The sequence below is a fragment of the Phoxinus phoxinus genome (genome assembly GCF_949152265.1).
Source record: "Phoxinus phoxinus genome assembly, chromosome: 6".
In the NCBI taxonomy this organism is placed as follows: Eukaryota; Metazoa; Chordata; class Actinopteri; order Cypriniformes; family Leuciscidae; genus Phoxinus; species Phoxinus phoxinus.
The window spans coordinates 44,879,666-44,897,165 of NC_136881.1; the positions used below are offsets into that span (position 1 = coordinate 44,879,666).

Consider the following 17,500-nt stretch of genomic DNA (forward strand, 5'->3'; position numbering starts at 1 on the left):
GTAACAGTGTTCAGGCTTTACAGTGATCGCAGGAGATTACAGTAACAGGAGATTACAGTAACAGGAGATTACAGTAACAGTGTTCAGGCTTTACAGTGATAACAGGAGATTACAGTAACAGTGTTTCGGCTTTACAGTGATAACAGGAGATTACAGTAACAGTGTTTGGGCTTTACAGTGATCACAGGAGATTACAGTAACAGGAGATTACAGTAACAGTGTTCAGGCTTTACAGTGATAACAGGAGATTACAGTAACAGGAGATTACAGTAATAGTGTTCAGGCTTTACAGTGATCACAGGAGATTACAGTAACAGGAGATTACAGTAACAGTGTTCAGGCTTTACAGTGATAACAGGAGATTACAGTAACAGTGTTCAGGCTTTACAGTGATAACAGGAGATTACAGTAACAGGCGATTACAGTAATAGTGTTCAGGCTTTACAGTGATCACAGGAGATTACAGTAACAGGAGATTACAGTAACAGTGTTCAGGCTTTACAGTGATAACAGGAGATTACAGTAACAGGAGATTACAGTAATAGTGTTCAGGCTTTACAGTGATCACAGGAGATTACAGTAACAGGAGATTACAGTAACAGTGTTCAGGCTTTACAGTGATCACAGGAGATTACAGTAACAGGAGATTACAGTAACAGGAGATTACAATAACAGAGATTACAGTAACAGGAGATTACAGTAACAGAGATTACAGTAACAGTGTTCAGGCTTTACAGTGATAACAGTAGATTACAGTAACAGGAGATTACAGTAATAGTGTTCAGGCTTTACAGTGATCACAGGAGATTACAGTAACAGGAGATTACAGTAACAGTGTTCAGGCTTTACAGTGATAACAGGAGATTACAGTAACAGGAGATTACAGTAACAGGAGATTACAGTAACAGTGTTCAGGCTTTACAGTGATCACAGGAGATTACAGTAACAGGAGATTACAGTAACAGGAGATTACAATAACAGAGATTACAGTAACAGGAGATTACTGTTACGTGCCACGCGCACTAACATATAGAGCGGAAACCTATTAAAAGGTGCCGCCCGGAGTTCCATCTCCTGCTCCATTAAAACACTCAATGAAACATGGTAACCCAAAAAAAAGTCAATGTTTATTGTTACATGTAGGGGTAAGAATTCATTCGTTTTGAAAGATAAAGTACTCAAAAAGGAGAGGGTTCAGTCAGCCGCAAAAACAACAAACAAAAACGAGTCTTCTAACTAAATTTTAGGTCATCTTCCCTGGATTTCAGAAATAAACAAAAGTACACAATTCTTACCTCCCTGCTAGCCAGTAAACAGGAGAAAACAAGGTTAAAAGAAAATAGCTCTTCTGACCCTCTCAACAGTGTTACTAAAGAATGCAGGACGTCACATTTACCGGCCTATACCGCTAACAGTCACACGCCGTTCACAGGCGGATTATTCTATCACAGAAACACACGATAGCCAACCGGCTTTCAACACCACTGTGTTGCGCAAAACTCGTTCACAAAAACACACGTTCTACAACAGCGTGAAGCAGGAGGGGGAACTCGATGAACGAGCCTTCCAGGCAGCTTATATTCACGCGTCGAGTCCGTCAGCCCCGCCCATCTAAGCAGCTGCACCTGTTACACTCAAATGAGCGTAAAGCGAGAGGGAGAGAGAGAGAGAGAAGACAAGAGCACAACAAGAAAACCTGCACACACTCACAGTTCTTGTTAACCACATTTACGTTCTGACACGTAACAACAGTAACAGTGTTCAGGCTTTACAGTGATCACAGGAGATTATAGTAACAGGAGATTACAGTAACAGGAGATTACAATGACAGAGATTACAGTAACAGGAGATTACAGTAACAGTGTTCAGGCTTTACAGTGATCACAGGAGATTACAGTAACAGGAGATTACAGTAACAGGAGATTACAGTAACAGTGTTCAGGCTTTACAGTGATAACAGGAGATTACAGTAACAGTGTTCAGGCTTTACAGTGATCACAGGAGATTACAGTAACAGGAGATTACAGTAACAGTGTTCAGGCTTTACAGTGATAACAGGAGATTACAGTAACAGTGTTTCGGCTTTACAGTGATCACAGGAGATTACAGTAACAGTGTTTCGGCTTTACAGTGATCACAGGAGATTACAGTAACATTGTTCAGGCTTTACAGTGATAACAGGAGATTACAGTAACAGTGTTTCGGCTTTACAGTGATCACAGGAGATTACAGAAACAGTGTTTGGGCTTTACAGTGATAACAGGAGATTACAGTAACAGTGTTTTGGCTTTACAGAGATAACAGGAGATTACAGTAACAGTGTTTGGGCTTTACAGTGATCACAGGAGATTACAGAAACAGTGTTTGGGCTTTACAGTGATCACAGGAGATTACAGTAACAGTGTTTCGGCTTTACAGTGATAACAGGAGATTACAGTAACAGTGTTTTGGCTTTACAGTGATCACAGGAGATTACAGTAACAGTGTTTCTGCTTTACAGAGATAACAGGAGATTACAGTAACAGGTGATTACAGTAACAGTGTTTCGGCTTTACAGTGATCACAGGAGATTACAGTAACATTGTTCAGGCTTTACAGTAATAACAGGAAATTACAGTAACAGTGTTTCGGCTTTACAGTGATCACAGGAGATTACAGTAACAGTGTTCAGGCTTTACAATGATCACAGAAGATTACAGTAACAGTGTTCAGGCTTTACGGTGATAACAGGAGATTACAGTAACAGTGTTTGGGCTTTACAGTGATAACAGGAGATTACAGTAACAGTGTTTGGGCTTTACAGTGATAACAGGAGATTACAGTAACAGTGTTTGGGCTTTACAGTGATCACAGGAGATTACAATAACAGTGTTTGGGCTTTACAGTGATAACAGGAGATTACAGTAACAGTGTTTGGGCTTTACAGTGATCACAGGAGATTACAGTAACTGTGTTTCGGCTTTACAGTGATCACAGGAGATTACAGTAACAGTGTTCAGGCTTTACAGTGATAACAGGAGATTACAGTAACAGTGGTCAGGCTTTACAGTGATCACAGGAGATTACAGTAACTGTGTTTCGGCTTTACAGTGATCACAGGAGATTACAGTAACAGGAGATTACAGTAACAGTGTTTGGGCTTTACAGTGATCACAGGAGATTACAGTAACAGGAGATTACAGTAACAGTGTTCAGGCTTTACAGTGATAACAGGAGATTACAGTAACAAGTCAAGTCAAGTCAAGTCAAGAATATTTGTATAGCGCTTTTCACAATACAGATTGTATCAAAGCAGCTTCACAGTAATAAATTAAAATAATAATAAAACGTCCATGTTTGGTAATGCTAATCAATAGTAATATTGATTGATTAATTAAATTGAATATCCCCAACTGAGCAAGCCAAAGGCAACAGTGGCAAGGAAACGAAAAACTCCATCAGGTGACCTAATGGAGAGAAAAAAAAACCTTGGGAGAACCCAGGCTCAGTCGGGGGCCAGTTCTCCTCTGGCGGTTATGAACTAGAGGCCGGATTTAACTGTAAGATTAAAACATTTATATGAATGCCTGGTTAAAGAGATGCGTCTTTAATCTAGTTTTGAACTGGGAGAGCGAGTCTGAGCAACGAACAGTATCAGTGTTACGCTGAGGCATAGATGAAGCGGAGAGAGAATCCACGTGCACGCACTACTTTATTTTAATAAACAACAGAACAGGAAACTCAGGAAAGGAACAAGAAACATCTACAAGCTACAGCAAACACAAACATCGACCGACAACCAACAACTGAAACACAAAGGTATAAATACACAGACAAACAAGCTAAACAAGATAACAAGGGGGCGTGGCTAATCAGAAACACATGGGAACAATGATCAGACAATTAACAAGACACATGGCAAACAGGGAATCACATGACAGACAACAGGGAACAAAACCCACACCGTGACATAGCCCCTCCCCTATGGGCGGCTCCTGACGCCCATAAGGGACAAAAAACAAAGACAAAAAACAAAACATGAAAGTTCAGGTGGGCGGTGAAGCGGAGGCGGACTTGGGGGAGGGATGGAGGGCCAGGCCCGTGGAGCGGAGGAGGGCCTGGAGATTGAGGCTGGACAGACGGCCAGAGCAGAGCAGGCTGTGCAGGCTGTGCAAGAGGCCACGGCGGTGAAGACCCCTCGGGCGGCCACGGCGGTGAAGACCCCTCGGGCGGCCACGGCGGTGAAGACCCCTCGGGCGGCCACGGCGGTGAAGACCCCTCGGGCGGCCACGGCGGTGAAGACCCCTCGGGCGGCCACGGCGGTGAAGACCCCTTGGGCGGCCACGGCGGTGAAGACCCCTCGGGCGGCCACGGCGGTGAAGACCCCTCGGGCGGCCACGGCGGTGAAGACCCCTCGGGCGGCCACGGCGGTGAAGACCCCTCGGGCGGCCACGGCGGTGAAGACCCCTCGGGCGGCCACGGCGGTGAAGACCCCTCGGGCGGCCACGGCGGTGAAGACCCCTCGGGCGGCCACGGCGGAGAAGACCCCTCGGGCGGCCACGGCGGAGAAGACCCCTCGGGCGGCCAGGGCGGAGACGAACCCTCGGGCGGCCAGGGCGGTGAAGACAGTCCATCTGGCGGCCAGGGCGGAGACGACAGTCCATCTGGCGGCCAGGGCGGAAACGACAGTCCATCTGGCGGCCAGGGCGGAGACGACAGTCCATCTGGCGGCCAGGGCGGAGACGACAGTCCATCTGGCGGCCAGGGCGGAGACGACAGTCCATCTGGCGGCCAGGGCGGAGACGACAGTCCATCTGGCGGCCAGGGCGGAGACGACAGTCCATCTGGCGGCCAGGGCGGAGACGACAGTCCATCTGGCGGCCAGGGCGGAGACCACAGTCCATCTGGCGGCCAGGGCGGAGACGACAGTCCATCTGGCGGCCAGGGCGGAGACGACAGTCCATCTGGCGGCCAGGGCGGAGACGACAGTCCATCTGGCGGCCATGGAACAGGAACAGACGCGGGCACCGGCTCAGGAACAGGAACTGCAACAGACACCACCGGCTCAGGAACTGCAACAGACACCACCGGCTCAGGAACTGCAACAGACACCACCGGCTCAGGAACTGCAACAGACACCACCGGCTCAGGAACTGCAACAGACACCACCGGCTCAGGAACTGCAACAGACACCACCGGCTCAGGAACTGCAACAGACACCACCGGCTCAGGAACTGCAACAGACACCACCGGCTCAGGAACTGCAACAGACACCACCGGCTCAGGAACTGCAACAGACACCACCGGCTCAGGAACTGCAACAGACACCACCGGCTCAGGAACTGATTCAGTCTCGGCGGGACGAGACTCTGGACAGGCGGGCGTGGAGTCGGCCATCTTGTCCGAAGACACAGGCGTGGAGTCGGCCGTCTTGTCCGAAGACACAGGCTCAAAAATACAAAGAGGAACAGATTCAGGCTCAGTATCAGGATCAGGATCAGATTCAGGCTCAGGAACAGATTCAGTCTCGGCGGGACGAGACTCTGAACGGGCTGACGTGACGTGAAGCTCAGTCTCTGGATCGGCATAAGTGATGTGAAGCTCAGTCTCTGGATCGGCAGAAGTGACGTGAAGCTCAGTCTCTGGATCGGCAGAAGTGACGTGAAGCTCAGTCTCTGGATCGGCAGAAGTGACGTGAAGCTCAGTCTCTGGATCGGCAGAAGTGACGTGAAGCTCAGTCTCTGGATCGGCAGAAGTGACGTGAAGCTCAGTCTCTGGATCGGCAGAAGTGACGTGAAGCTCAGTCTCTGGATCGGCAGAAGTGACGTGAAGCTCAGTCTCTGGATCGGCAGAAGTGACGTGAAGCTCAGTCTCTGGATCGGCAGAAGTGACGTGAAGCTCAGTCTCTGGATCGGCAGAAGTGACGTGAAGCTCAGTCTCTGGATCGGCAGAAGTGACGTGAAGCTCAGTCTCTGGATCGGCAGAAGTGACGTGGAGCGTGGGCTCGGCAGGGCTGGACGGAACCAGCGGTGAAGGCACTGGGCTGGACGGAACCAGTGGCGAAGGAAGCTCTGGACTGGACGGGACCAGCGGCGAAGGAAGCTCTGGGCTGGACGGGACCAGCGGCAAAGGAAGCTCTGGGCTGGACGGGACCAGCGGCAAAGGAAGCTCTGGGCTGGACGGGACCAGCGGCGAGGGAAGCTCTGGGCTGGACGGGACCAGCGGCGAGGGAAGCTCTGGGCTGGACGGGACCAGCGGCGAAGGAAGCTCTGGACTGGACGGGACCAGCGGCGAAGGAAGCTCTGGGCTGGACGGGACCAGCGGCGAAGGAAGCTCTGGGCTGTTGTGAAGATCAGGCATGACTTGAAGATGCTCAGGCTTGGCGGGTACTGTCAGTTTGCAGGCTTCTGCATAACCCTCAGTAAGAGTTGATCCAGCCAGCCAAAGAGCATGGAGAATATAATGCTGGAGATTCCAGCTAGGGTGATGAGGTGGCATAAGGGAGCTGATCAGCTCTGATAGTCCTCCAGTGAAAAAGATGATAAGACTTAACTCATCCATACCGGTCAAGTGAGCCAGCTCCAAAAAGTCCACGATGTATTCTTCCACAGGCCTCTCTCCCTGACGGAGACACACAATTTGTGCTGCTGGATTCATCTTGTGGTCGGTCGATCTGTTACGCTGAGGCATAGATGAAGCGGAGAGAGAATCCACGTGCACGCACTACTTTATTTTAATAAACAACAGAACAGGAAACTCAGGAAAGGAACAAGAAACATCTACAAGCTACAGCAAACACAAACATCGACCGACAACCAACAACTGAAACACAAAGGTATAAATACACAGACAAACAAGCTAAACAAGATAACAAGGGGGCGTGGCTAATCAGAAACACATGGGAACAATGATCAGACAATTAACAAGACACATGGCAAACAGGGAATCACATGACAGACAACAGGGAACAAAACCCACACCGTGACAATCAGGAAGGCTATTCCAGAGTTTTGGAGCTAGATGTGAGAGTGCTCTCCCTCCTTTGGTGGACTTAGATATCCTCGGTATAACCAAAAGCCTCGAATTTAGCGATCTTAAAGAGCGCGATGGATTATAGGGCGATAGAAGATCCGTTAAATAAACTGGAGCTAAGCCGTTTAGGGCTTTATAAGTCAGTAACAATACCTTATAATTAATACGGAACTTTATAGGTAACCAGTGTAGAGATGATAAGATCGGTGTTATATGATCATATTTTCTTGATCTGGTAAGAACTCTAGCGGCTGCATTTTGGACTAACTGTAGCTTGTTTACGGAGGATGCAGGACAACCAGCTAATAGAGCATTACAGTAATCTAGTCTCGAGGTCATGAATGCATGAACTAACTTTTCTGCATCAGAAACTGATAGCATATTACGTAGCTTAGCAATGTTTCTAAGGTGGAAAAATGCCGTTTTTGTAACATATGAAATATGATTTTTAAAAGACAGGTCGCAGTCTAATATGACACCCAGGTCTTTTACTGTAGAGGATAAAGTAGCAGGACATCCTACTATGTTAAAGTTGTATTGTGAGAGGTTTTGTGGGCGGTTTTTTGAACCGATGAGTAGTACCTCCGTCTTGTCTGGATTTAATAGAAGAAAATTACGCGTCATCCAATCTTTTATATCTTTAACACACTCTGTCAATTTTGATAATTTAGCGTTTTCATCCGGCCGTGATGAAATATATAATTGAGTGTCATCAGCATAACAATGGAAACTAATTCCATGTTTCCTTATAATATTTCCAAGTGGCAGCATATATATTGAGAATAATAGAGGGCCTAGCACAGATCCCTGCGGCACTCCATAGTTTACTGAAGTTATGATTGATTTTTCCCCATTTAAATAGACAAAATGGTAGCGGTCTGATAAGTATGATCTAAACCAGCTTAATGCTTGTCCTTGAACGCCAGTATAATTTTGTAGTCGATCTAAGAGTATTGTGTGATCTATAGTATCGAACGCAGCACTAAGATCAAGTAAAACTAGTATTGAGATACAGCCTTGGTCTGAAGCTAAAAGTAAATCATTAGTGATTTTAACGAGCGCAGTTTCAGTGCTATGGTGCGGCCTGAATCCAGACTGAAACTTTTCATAGATGTCATTTTCTTGCAAAAAAGAGCTCAGTTGAGCGGACACAACTTTTTCTAATATTTTAGACATAAATGGAAGATTTGAAATGGGTCTATAATTTGCTAGATTATGTGGGTCTAATTGTGGTTTCTTAATAAGAGGTTTTATAACTGCCAGTTTAAATGTTTTTGGAACATGACCTAAAGATAGAGACGAGTTAATAATATTGAGAAGAGGCTCTTCCACTACAGGTAACACTTCTTTCAGTAGTTTAGTTGGTATAGGATCTAATAAGCACGTTGTTGTTTTAGATGAAGTGATAAGTTTATTTAGCTCTTTTTGTTCTATAGTTGTAAAGCACTGTAATTGTTCTTGCGGGGTGATAATTGAGGCTGATTTATAAGGCGCGATTGAAGATTGAGTGTTTACAATTGTGGTTCTGATGTTTTCTATTTTCTCAGTGAAGAAGTTCATGAAATCATTACTGCTAAACTGTAACGGGATATTTTGGTCAGGTGACGTTTGTTTATTTATTAGTCTAGCCACGGTGGTAAATAAAAATCTTGGATTATTTTGGTTGTTTTCTATTAGTTTGCGGAGATGCTCAGCCCTTGCCGCTTTTAGGGCCTTTTTATAAAGTGACATACTGTCTTTCCACGCGATTCTAAAGACCTCTAAATTAGTTTGTTTCCATTTACTCTCTAATTTACGGGTTTCTCTCTTTAGAACATGCGTAGTATTGTTGTACCATGGTGCTTTACTTTTCACTCTGACCTTTTTTAATCTAATGGGTGCAACAATATCCAATGTTCTAGAGAGAATGGTGCTCATAGTGCTAGTTACTTCCTCTAATTCGTCTGTTTGTTTGGGTTCAGGCAGTAACTGAGACAAATCAGATAAGCAATTTGAGAAATTATCTATGGTGGATGGAAGGATTGTTCTGCCTGGTCGGTAACGCGGCGCAGTATGACATAGTACTGTAGTAGTCCGTAATATACAAGTTACCAGGAAGTGGTCACTGACACCATCACTTTGTGGAATGATATCTATATCGGTTGGATCGGTTCCATATGATATAATTAAATCGAGTGTATGATTAAGACGATGAGTTGGTCCGGTGACGTTTTGCCTGACCCCAAAGGAGTTTAATAAATCTGTGAACGCAGCCCCTAACGCATCATTTGAATTATCTACGTGTATGTTGAAATCTCCAACAATTAATGCTTTATCGACGTTGACCAATAGATCTGAGAGAAAATCTGCAAACTCTTTTAGGAAATCAGCGTAGGGCCCTGGCGGTCTATATACGGTAACCAAGGCTAAAGATAATAGGGATTTTTTCCTTACATCTAAGAGCGTAACATTTAATACAAGTACTTCAAACGAATTAAATTTGTCACCTGTTTTCTGAGTAACATTAAGAATATCTCTATAGATTGTTGCAACACCGCCGCCACGACCAATCAGACGGGGCTCATGCTTATAACCGTATCCTGGTGGAGTGGACTCATTTAGACCGAAATAGTCATTTGGTTTAAGCCAGGTTTCAGTAAGGCAAAGTACATCGATGCTATTATCTGTGACTATTTCATTTACAATAGCTGCTTTAGGTGTGAGTGATCTAATGTTCAGAAGACCTAGCTTTAGAAATTGTTTTTGTTCACTAATAGCGAGATTTTCTGTTTTAATAACAATTAGATTTTTCCTAGATCCTACAGTAGATTTATTATTTGATCTCACTAAACGAGGAATAGACACAGTTTCTATTAAATGTTCTACACTAGTATTTATATCAATTAATTTGGTGCAGCAGAGACTGTGATTTGGATTTTTGGTAACTAGTCAAACGGTCTTTAACGTCTTGGAGATGTTATCCGACAGAAGATCCGCTCCATTTCTACTTGGGTGTAAGCCAAGCGCGGAAGAGCCTAGGACGCTCCCAAAACAGATTCCAATTATTTATAAAGAGCAGTTTCTGCTCATTGCACCATGACATTAACCATTCATTTAGCGCGAATAATCTACTGAACTTCTCATGCCCTTGTCGATACGTGGGAAGCGGCCCAGACACGATGATCGTTATTTCAGGCGATGCGGTGCGTACCGTCTCGATTAGGTTCCTATAATCCTTTTTCAAAACCTCCGTCTGCCGCAGCCTGACGTCGTTCGCTCCTGCGTGCAAGACGACAGCTCCGACGCGCTCGTCACCGTTCAAGATCTCGGGTACTCGCGCAGCGATATCAGAAACACGGTCATCAGGAAAACAGTGGCTACGCACCTTACTTTTACCTGACGTAGCGTGGACGTTCCGAACAATTGAATCGCCGATAATCACAGCATCGCGTTCCGTTTCGCGAAGAGGGGAAAAGCGGTTCTGAGTGGAAATCTCGAAAACCGGGAGGGGCGGAGAGATTCTTCGCGTCTTCCGCTGCGAAACAACCCAAGCTTCGTGACGGCGCCTCGGAGCCGGGGTGTATGAAACTTGTGAGAACCGCCTTGGCGCACGGGACCAATGCTGAGAGACGCACGGTGATGACGCAATCGGAGTCTGCGGATTATTAACTGATTTGTGTGCATCGACGCGAGATGTTTCAAGAGCTAAACGCCGGTCTCTTAGCTCGGCTTGTCTCTCTAAAAGGTCGCTGATCTGCTTCTCTACAGCTTCCAGCTCAGACTGCACCGCCTGCAGCTCGAATGTGTCCTCACCTGCACCAAAAGGTAGACAACATAACGTTACATTTGATATATTCGCCATTTAAACAGATGGACAGTAAGTTAGCAACGACGCTACCAATATTAACGCTAATTTATAACTGAAATCTTGGATATAATCTGTCTTTTTAATGGTACGGGTGTGATGTAGACGCACGATAGGCGAGAAAATGTTCGTTTGTAAGTGAGTGTAAAGAAGACGCGCTCAGCCGTCCGACCCACAGGTGTAGCGGACCGGTATTGGGTCAATCGGTTTGAGACGCGTCTACTCAACAGTCCGCGTTGTAACTACGATATTTTGAGCGTCAGTGTTTCTCAGTGAGAAAAAGTAGAAAATATTAGTTGTAAGTGAGTTTAAAGAGAGAAATCCCGGATTTTGAATCAAATCGACGGAGCTCAAACACAAACAACGCGTTCAGGAAGTGACGGAAGTGACAGTGTTTGGGCTTTACAGTGATCACAGGAGAATACAGTAACAGGAGATTACAGTAACAGTGTTCAGGCTTTACAGTGATGACAGGAGATTACAGTAACAGTGTTTGGGCTTTACAGTGATCACAGGAGATTACAGTAACTGTGTTTCGACTTTACAGTGATCACAGGAGATTACAGTAACAGGAGATTACAGTAACAGTGTTTGGGCTTTACAGTGATCACAGGAGATTACAGTAACAGGAGATTACAGTAACAGTGTTCAGGCTTTACAGTGATAACAGGAGATTACAGTAACAGTGTTCAGGCTTTACAGTGATAACAGGAGATTACAGTAACAGTGTTTGGGCTTTACAGTGATCACAGGAGATTACAGTAACAGGAGATTACAGTAACAGTGTTCAGGCTTTACAGTGATGACAGGAGATTACAGTAACAGTGTTTGGGCTTTACAGTGATCACAGGAGATTACAGTAACTGTGTTTCGGCTTTACAGTGATCACAGGAGATTACAGTAACAGGAGATTACAGTAACAGTGTTCAGGCTTTACAGTGATCACAGGAGATTACAGTAACAGTGTTTCGGCTTTACAGTGATCACAGGAGATTACAGTAACATTGTTCAGGCTTTACAGTGATAACAGGAGATTACAGTAACAGTGTTTGGGCTTTACAGTGATCACAGGAGATTACAGTAACTGTGTTTCGACTTTACAGTGATCACAGGAGATTACAGTAACAGTGTTCAGGCTTTACAGTGATAACAGGAGATTACAGTAACAGTGGTCAGGCTTTACAGTGATCACAGGAGATTACAGTAACTGTGTTTCGGCTTTACAGTGATCACAGGAGATTACAGTAACAGGAGATTACAGTAACAGTGTTTGGGCTTTACAGTGATAACAGGAGATTACAGTAACAGGAGATTACAGTAACAGTGTTTGGGCTTTACAGCAGCTCTAGAGTAAAGTTATTGTCCAGATAAAGTAAATTTTGATTGATTCACTTCCGTTGCAAAGATCATTAGTTATTAACTTAGCGGCCGCTAACACGACACCGTTCTAACAGAAAACACAAACTTTAATGTGTTCATTTACACACACCAGTGTTTGAGCTCGAGAACACATACTCTGAAACAGGATCCATGCTGCAATTTTGAAAAAAAAATGTAAACGTTATCATCTCACGTAAACTTTAAAAACGTGAATCTGTGAAAACGCAGACGGCGTGCACATGCGTATTGTTTAGTCTATAGGTGTGACTATATATAGGCCGTAGGGTGTGTGTGTGTGTGTGTGTGTGTGTGTGTGTGTGTGTGTGTGTGTTGCACACTTTGTTAGTTTGCATGTGTACCATCAGCAAGGCAGATTTGAGGAACATTATGTGAGAACTAGTGCAGTCCTGAACTTAAAGATCACAGTGTAGCACATAAATATATATATGCATGTATAGTGTGTGTGTCTGTGTGTATGTCTTCCAGCTGTCTTCCACCATCCCTCCGTCTTCCAGCGGAGGGATGGTGGAGAAGGGGTGGTGGAGGGATGGTGGAGAAGGGGTGGTGGAGGGGTGGTGGAGGGGTGGTGGAGGCATGGTGGAGAAGGGGTGGTGGAGGGGTGGTGGAGGGGTGGTGGACGGATGCTGCTAAACTGTCAATGGATTGAGGTGAGACTGCTGAATATATAGACGCCTCTTCTCAGTGATTGCTGAGTGCTCTCCACGTTATCTGAACGTGCTCATCCCGAACTTTGTTAATAAAACATCATGTATTGTAAAAGGCGCTATATAAATAAAGGTGACTTGACTTTTCGGAAACAAATTAGATCAAGCTACGCTTTTATGTAACTGACTTGAAAAAGATATGAACAGTCTTGATGACTAACTAGTGAGACTAGCCTTAGCAACCGGCCACAGCGGATCCGTGTAAAATCAGTCCTGGGATCTCAGCAGCGTCTCACAAGTCTTACTGGCCAGAAGCTCGCGGATCTTCTTCAGGCGTCGATGGGACACAGGTCTGACGTAGCTATGTGGCAGAACCAGTGCCATGCCGTCCCGCACCTCTCCCATGACCAGCAGGGGGCGCTCGTGGTGCTGTGTGATGTTGGGGCAGGGGCAGCTCCAGTCCATGCGGGTCAGCAGCACCTCCAGGTGTTGTGTTCTGAAGATCTCCAGGCCCATCTTCTCGTCACGCAGGACCTGCTGCACATGGAGCCGCGCGATCCCCGAGTCCAGCTCCTCAATTAGCTCGGTGAGCCGTCCCACGATGGCGAAGTCACTGCGGCAAAGACTCGCAAATATCTTTCCTCTCAGCCGGCAGGTTTTACACGGACGCCGCTTAGGCTGCGGACACTCAGCGTCGCATTCTTTGCGCGTGCGGAAGTTGTTCTTGTTTCCGCGGCAGCCGCCGTAGACGAACGGCGTGCACTGCTTCACGAGGCGGTTGTAGGCCCAGCGAGCCTCCCAGTGTTGACAGGGGCCCTGGACGGCAGGCAACGAGCACATGCCTATCCCTGAGCGCTGGCACGACGCACGGCACTCCTCGAACGTCTCGAAGCGGTTCCGGCCACCCTCGCAGCCTCCGTGCGCAAACGCATGACATTCCCCGCGGGCCGCGTCGTAGAACCAGTCGACCCGCTTCTCTCCGCACTCGCCCCGCTCCACATCCGCCACGCAGTCGGCCGGCGAGAATGGGCGTCCCAACGGCAAACCCGCCTCAGCATCGTCGAAGAACTCCTCAGTGTCACGCCTAACGACGGAGAGCGGGTAATCGGCTCGTAGCACTCCTGAGGAGCTCCGCGCGATACAGGTGTAGATCCCCGTGTCCCACATCTGGGCGTTGTACACCACTAGCTGAGCGATGTTGGTTATGACGACGTTCCCATACATCTGGTCCGGGTGCATGACTATCCGCTCGTGCGCTTCGCTCTGCTTCTCCCAGGTGACGTGTGGCTTCGGGTGGCCGATCACATCGCAGTGGAAGCTAGCCGTGCCGCCCTGGTAAATGACCTGCTGCTGCGGACTGGAGTAGAGAGCGGGCGGGAGCGGCTGAGCGTCGGGGGCGGTAGGCGTGGGTTGAGCCGTGGTGAGAGGGTTAGCGTTCAGGTGGAAACGGCAGGTGACCTCGGCGAGAGTGACGCCCTGAGCGCAGGCCTCCGCATCCATGTAGCAGCGGTTGAAGTACGTGAGGCCGTCGGAGGCGCAGGTGAAGCCGGGTTCGCTCTCGCAGCGGTCCTGGCACTTGCACACCGGCTGGCCCTCCCACACGGCACACACCGCCCCCTGCTGGCCGCACACGAACCCGTCGCAGCTGACCACGCCCCCTGCCAGAAGCCCTGCCCCCGACTGGCCCTCATCTCCGTCAGAGAAGCGGGATGCCACGCAGCTCAACAGGCCACACACGTTAGTGCAGCACTTCTCAAAGCCTGCGCAATCCTGCAGAAACACAAACACCAGTTAGTACAGCTATTCTATTGTACGTAAACACACACACACACACACACACACACTAACCCGGTCCCTAAACCTACCCATCACACACACACACAGACACACACTCACATGCAAACACACACCTCTCTCTCTCTCTCTCACACACAACCACACACGCTCAACACACTATAAGCAACTCAATATTACTGAGTTTGTAACACTAAGGTCTAGTTCACCCAAAAAATACTTCTGTCATCTTTTGATCTCAACGATCTGGCAATATTTAAAAATAAAGTCACTTTAATTCTGCAGATCAATGAAAGGGTTTGCAGGAAACAAGTGAAGTGTGTTAGGGTTATTTGAGTAAATGCAGACGTCTGACTGATTTAGTTCTTCTCAAATGCAGTGCATCTCTTTAACACTCCCACACACACATACACATACACATACACATACACATACACATACACATACACATACACACACACACACACATAGCAGTGTTTCAAGCGGCTTCCTGTCTGTCTGAGTGTGTGTGTGTGTGTGTGTGTGTGTGTGTGTGTGTGTGTGTGTGTGTGTGTGTGTGTGTGTGTGTGTGTGTGAAAACGGCAGCAGGGTGTGAATTCAGGAGAACAGCTACAAAACCCCCGCAAAGCTGCAGTTCTTTTAAACCACCTGTTCATCACTATCACTAACACTATCTCTGTTTCCACACTTCAACAATGATCATAATCACTAATGTTTCTGAGCATCAGATCATCATCTTAGAATGATTTCTGAAGGATCATGTGACACTGAAGACTGGAGTAATGAGGTAATCAGCTTAGGACTAATGAGTGTATGTTAAACTGTCTAATGCTGCCAGAGAGAAGAGTGTGTGTTCACCTGGTCGGTTCGGCACTCCCTCTCACAGGTGCTCTGCGCGTCCACCCACAGGTTCAGGCTCATGTGATTCGGACAGACGCCGGGATGATCCGGAGCGGCAGAACCGAGCCAGAACCGCATGAGGAGCAGAGGGACCCATGAGCAGCAGGAGAACCGCATGAGTGAGACGTCCAGACGATCCCGGTCCCTCGGGGTGTAACAGCGGGACCAGCAGCTGCACAAACACAGGTCTTCAGGAGGTGTGTGTGTGGAGACTCTCGGAGATCCTCTCGAATGCAAAGCCCGCTGGGAAGGCGAGTGAAGCCCAGTATCTGACTGTGATACACACATTCTCTCACACACTCTTTGTCCTGTGAGGAGCCTCAGGCCTTTCATTGGCTGACCGCGGCCATGACCTTTGACCTGAGCGGGTCACGACCCCCCAGACCTCCAGATTGAGCCCGACTTTCACACAAACCTGAGCGCAAACCTCCATTCAACACCAGCTCTGATTTATGAGGACTAGTGTTCGTGTCGCAGCAGCCGGCGGGTTTAACTGGTGTGGCGTTTGGAGAGCTCAGTTTCTGCATTGAATTAAACCACACCGTGTTCGTCCATTGGCCAGAGGAGAATGGGTTTCTCCCAAGGTTTTTCTCACTAGTGTTCGATGGGCCGTGGAGTAGTCTGTGTATTTGTGTCATCTGAGGCCAAAGTTTGATTCTGACAAAAGAGATATTTCATCTTGACCTGGACATTTGAGGCGTTTACAAGTTGGTGTGTAGTTATGAGATTCTGTTTATAGTTGTGAGGAAACTATGAATTTTTTCATGAATTGTGTTAGCAGGCAAGAAAATTACATGAAAAGGACTAGATGTTACAATTCCAACTGATTGAGTCCGATACCTGTCTTGAGTGGGTTTTGAGGCACGATCTGATGCTGCGTTCACACCAAATGCGAATAGAGCGTCAAATTCGCGTCTAGGACGACTAGGATATTTGCTCATTGTGTTCTCATTCATCATCGAGCAAAGATACGTGAGTATTGCGTTTAGTTTAGCCTCAGCTATCAAACACAACCTACAACTGCTATTTATAATGTGACTAATGTAGCCTCGCTCGCACTGTTTTAGTTTTTCATTTCATTTGTCCGCTATTTAGTCTCATTCGTTTCTTTGCTCCTCTGGATTTATGGAAGTTTCTCCGTCCGGTTACCGTCCTTTATCGGCCGGCTCGACTACTGTCTGCCACACAGACCCGGTTTTGTTCATTAAATCTTCTGATCTGCCTTTGCTTTTTATGTTTTATTTATTATACTTAAAATAAATTAGTATATTCATTTATTTCTTTATTTTCTTTTTTCACAAATGTATGACTTTTGGAAGTGCAATTTGATTACCATATGCAGTTTTAATAAAGTTGAATTAACGAAACCTTCTGTCATTTTTACTTTTCAAAGTGTACACTTGCAGGTGTTGATTATAATTACACTAATTTACTGATAGCCCCATTAAATAATAATAAGGATAAACAATATTTAAAAAGTATATAATTATCTAACAAAATGTTAAATGGGGGATATCTATATGCATATCTAGCAGCATAAAACAATAGTCAGAACGTCGTCTCTCAGTTGCTGAATGTCGCGTAACAACGTTGCTACAGCCCTGCCGCGTCTTACAATTCTACGTTGTTACAATGTTGCGAGCACGTAGACAGCGACGTTGCCACAACGTGAATGTGTTTGCTGGGATAACTCCATTAATTAGAATGGCATTTTAATCTAAATGTGTCAGATGTAAAACATAGTTTAAGTAATTATTTTATGTATTTAAACTGTTATTGTGAACATCCACTGTATTTATGATTTGGACTCATAATGAATATTAAAGTGGTTTTCCTTCATCAGTTCCTCAGATTATCATCGGTGTCGCCAGATGTTCGTACGCATGTCTCGAGTTCTTACAGATGT

At 46.3% G+C, this 17,500-nt stretch overlaps 1 protein-coding gene across 1 annotated transcript; it reads right to left on the reverse strand.

The window, feature by feature from the left end:
• Positions 1-13,167: 13,167 nt before the first annotated feature.
• wfikkn1 (WAP, follistatin/kazal, immunoglobulin, kunitz and netrin domain containing 1) lies at positions 13,168-16,877 on the reverse strand (the record flags this gene model as incomplete). Its single annotated transcript, XM_079617104.1, has 2 exons — positions 15,553-16,877; positions 13,168-14,670 (listed from the first exon to the last, which is right to left on the reverse strand). The coding sequence occupies exons 1-2, from the start codon at positions 15,925-15,927 to the stop codon at positions 13,168-13,170; spliced, it is 1,878 nt and encodes a 625-aa protein (XP_079473230.1). The 5' UTR covers positions 15,928-16,877.
• Positions 16,878-17,500: the final 623 nt, after the last annotated feature.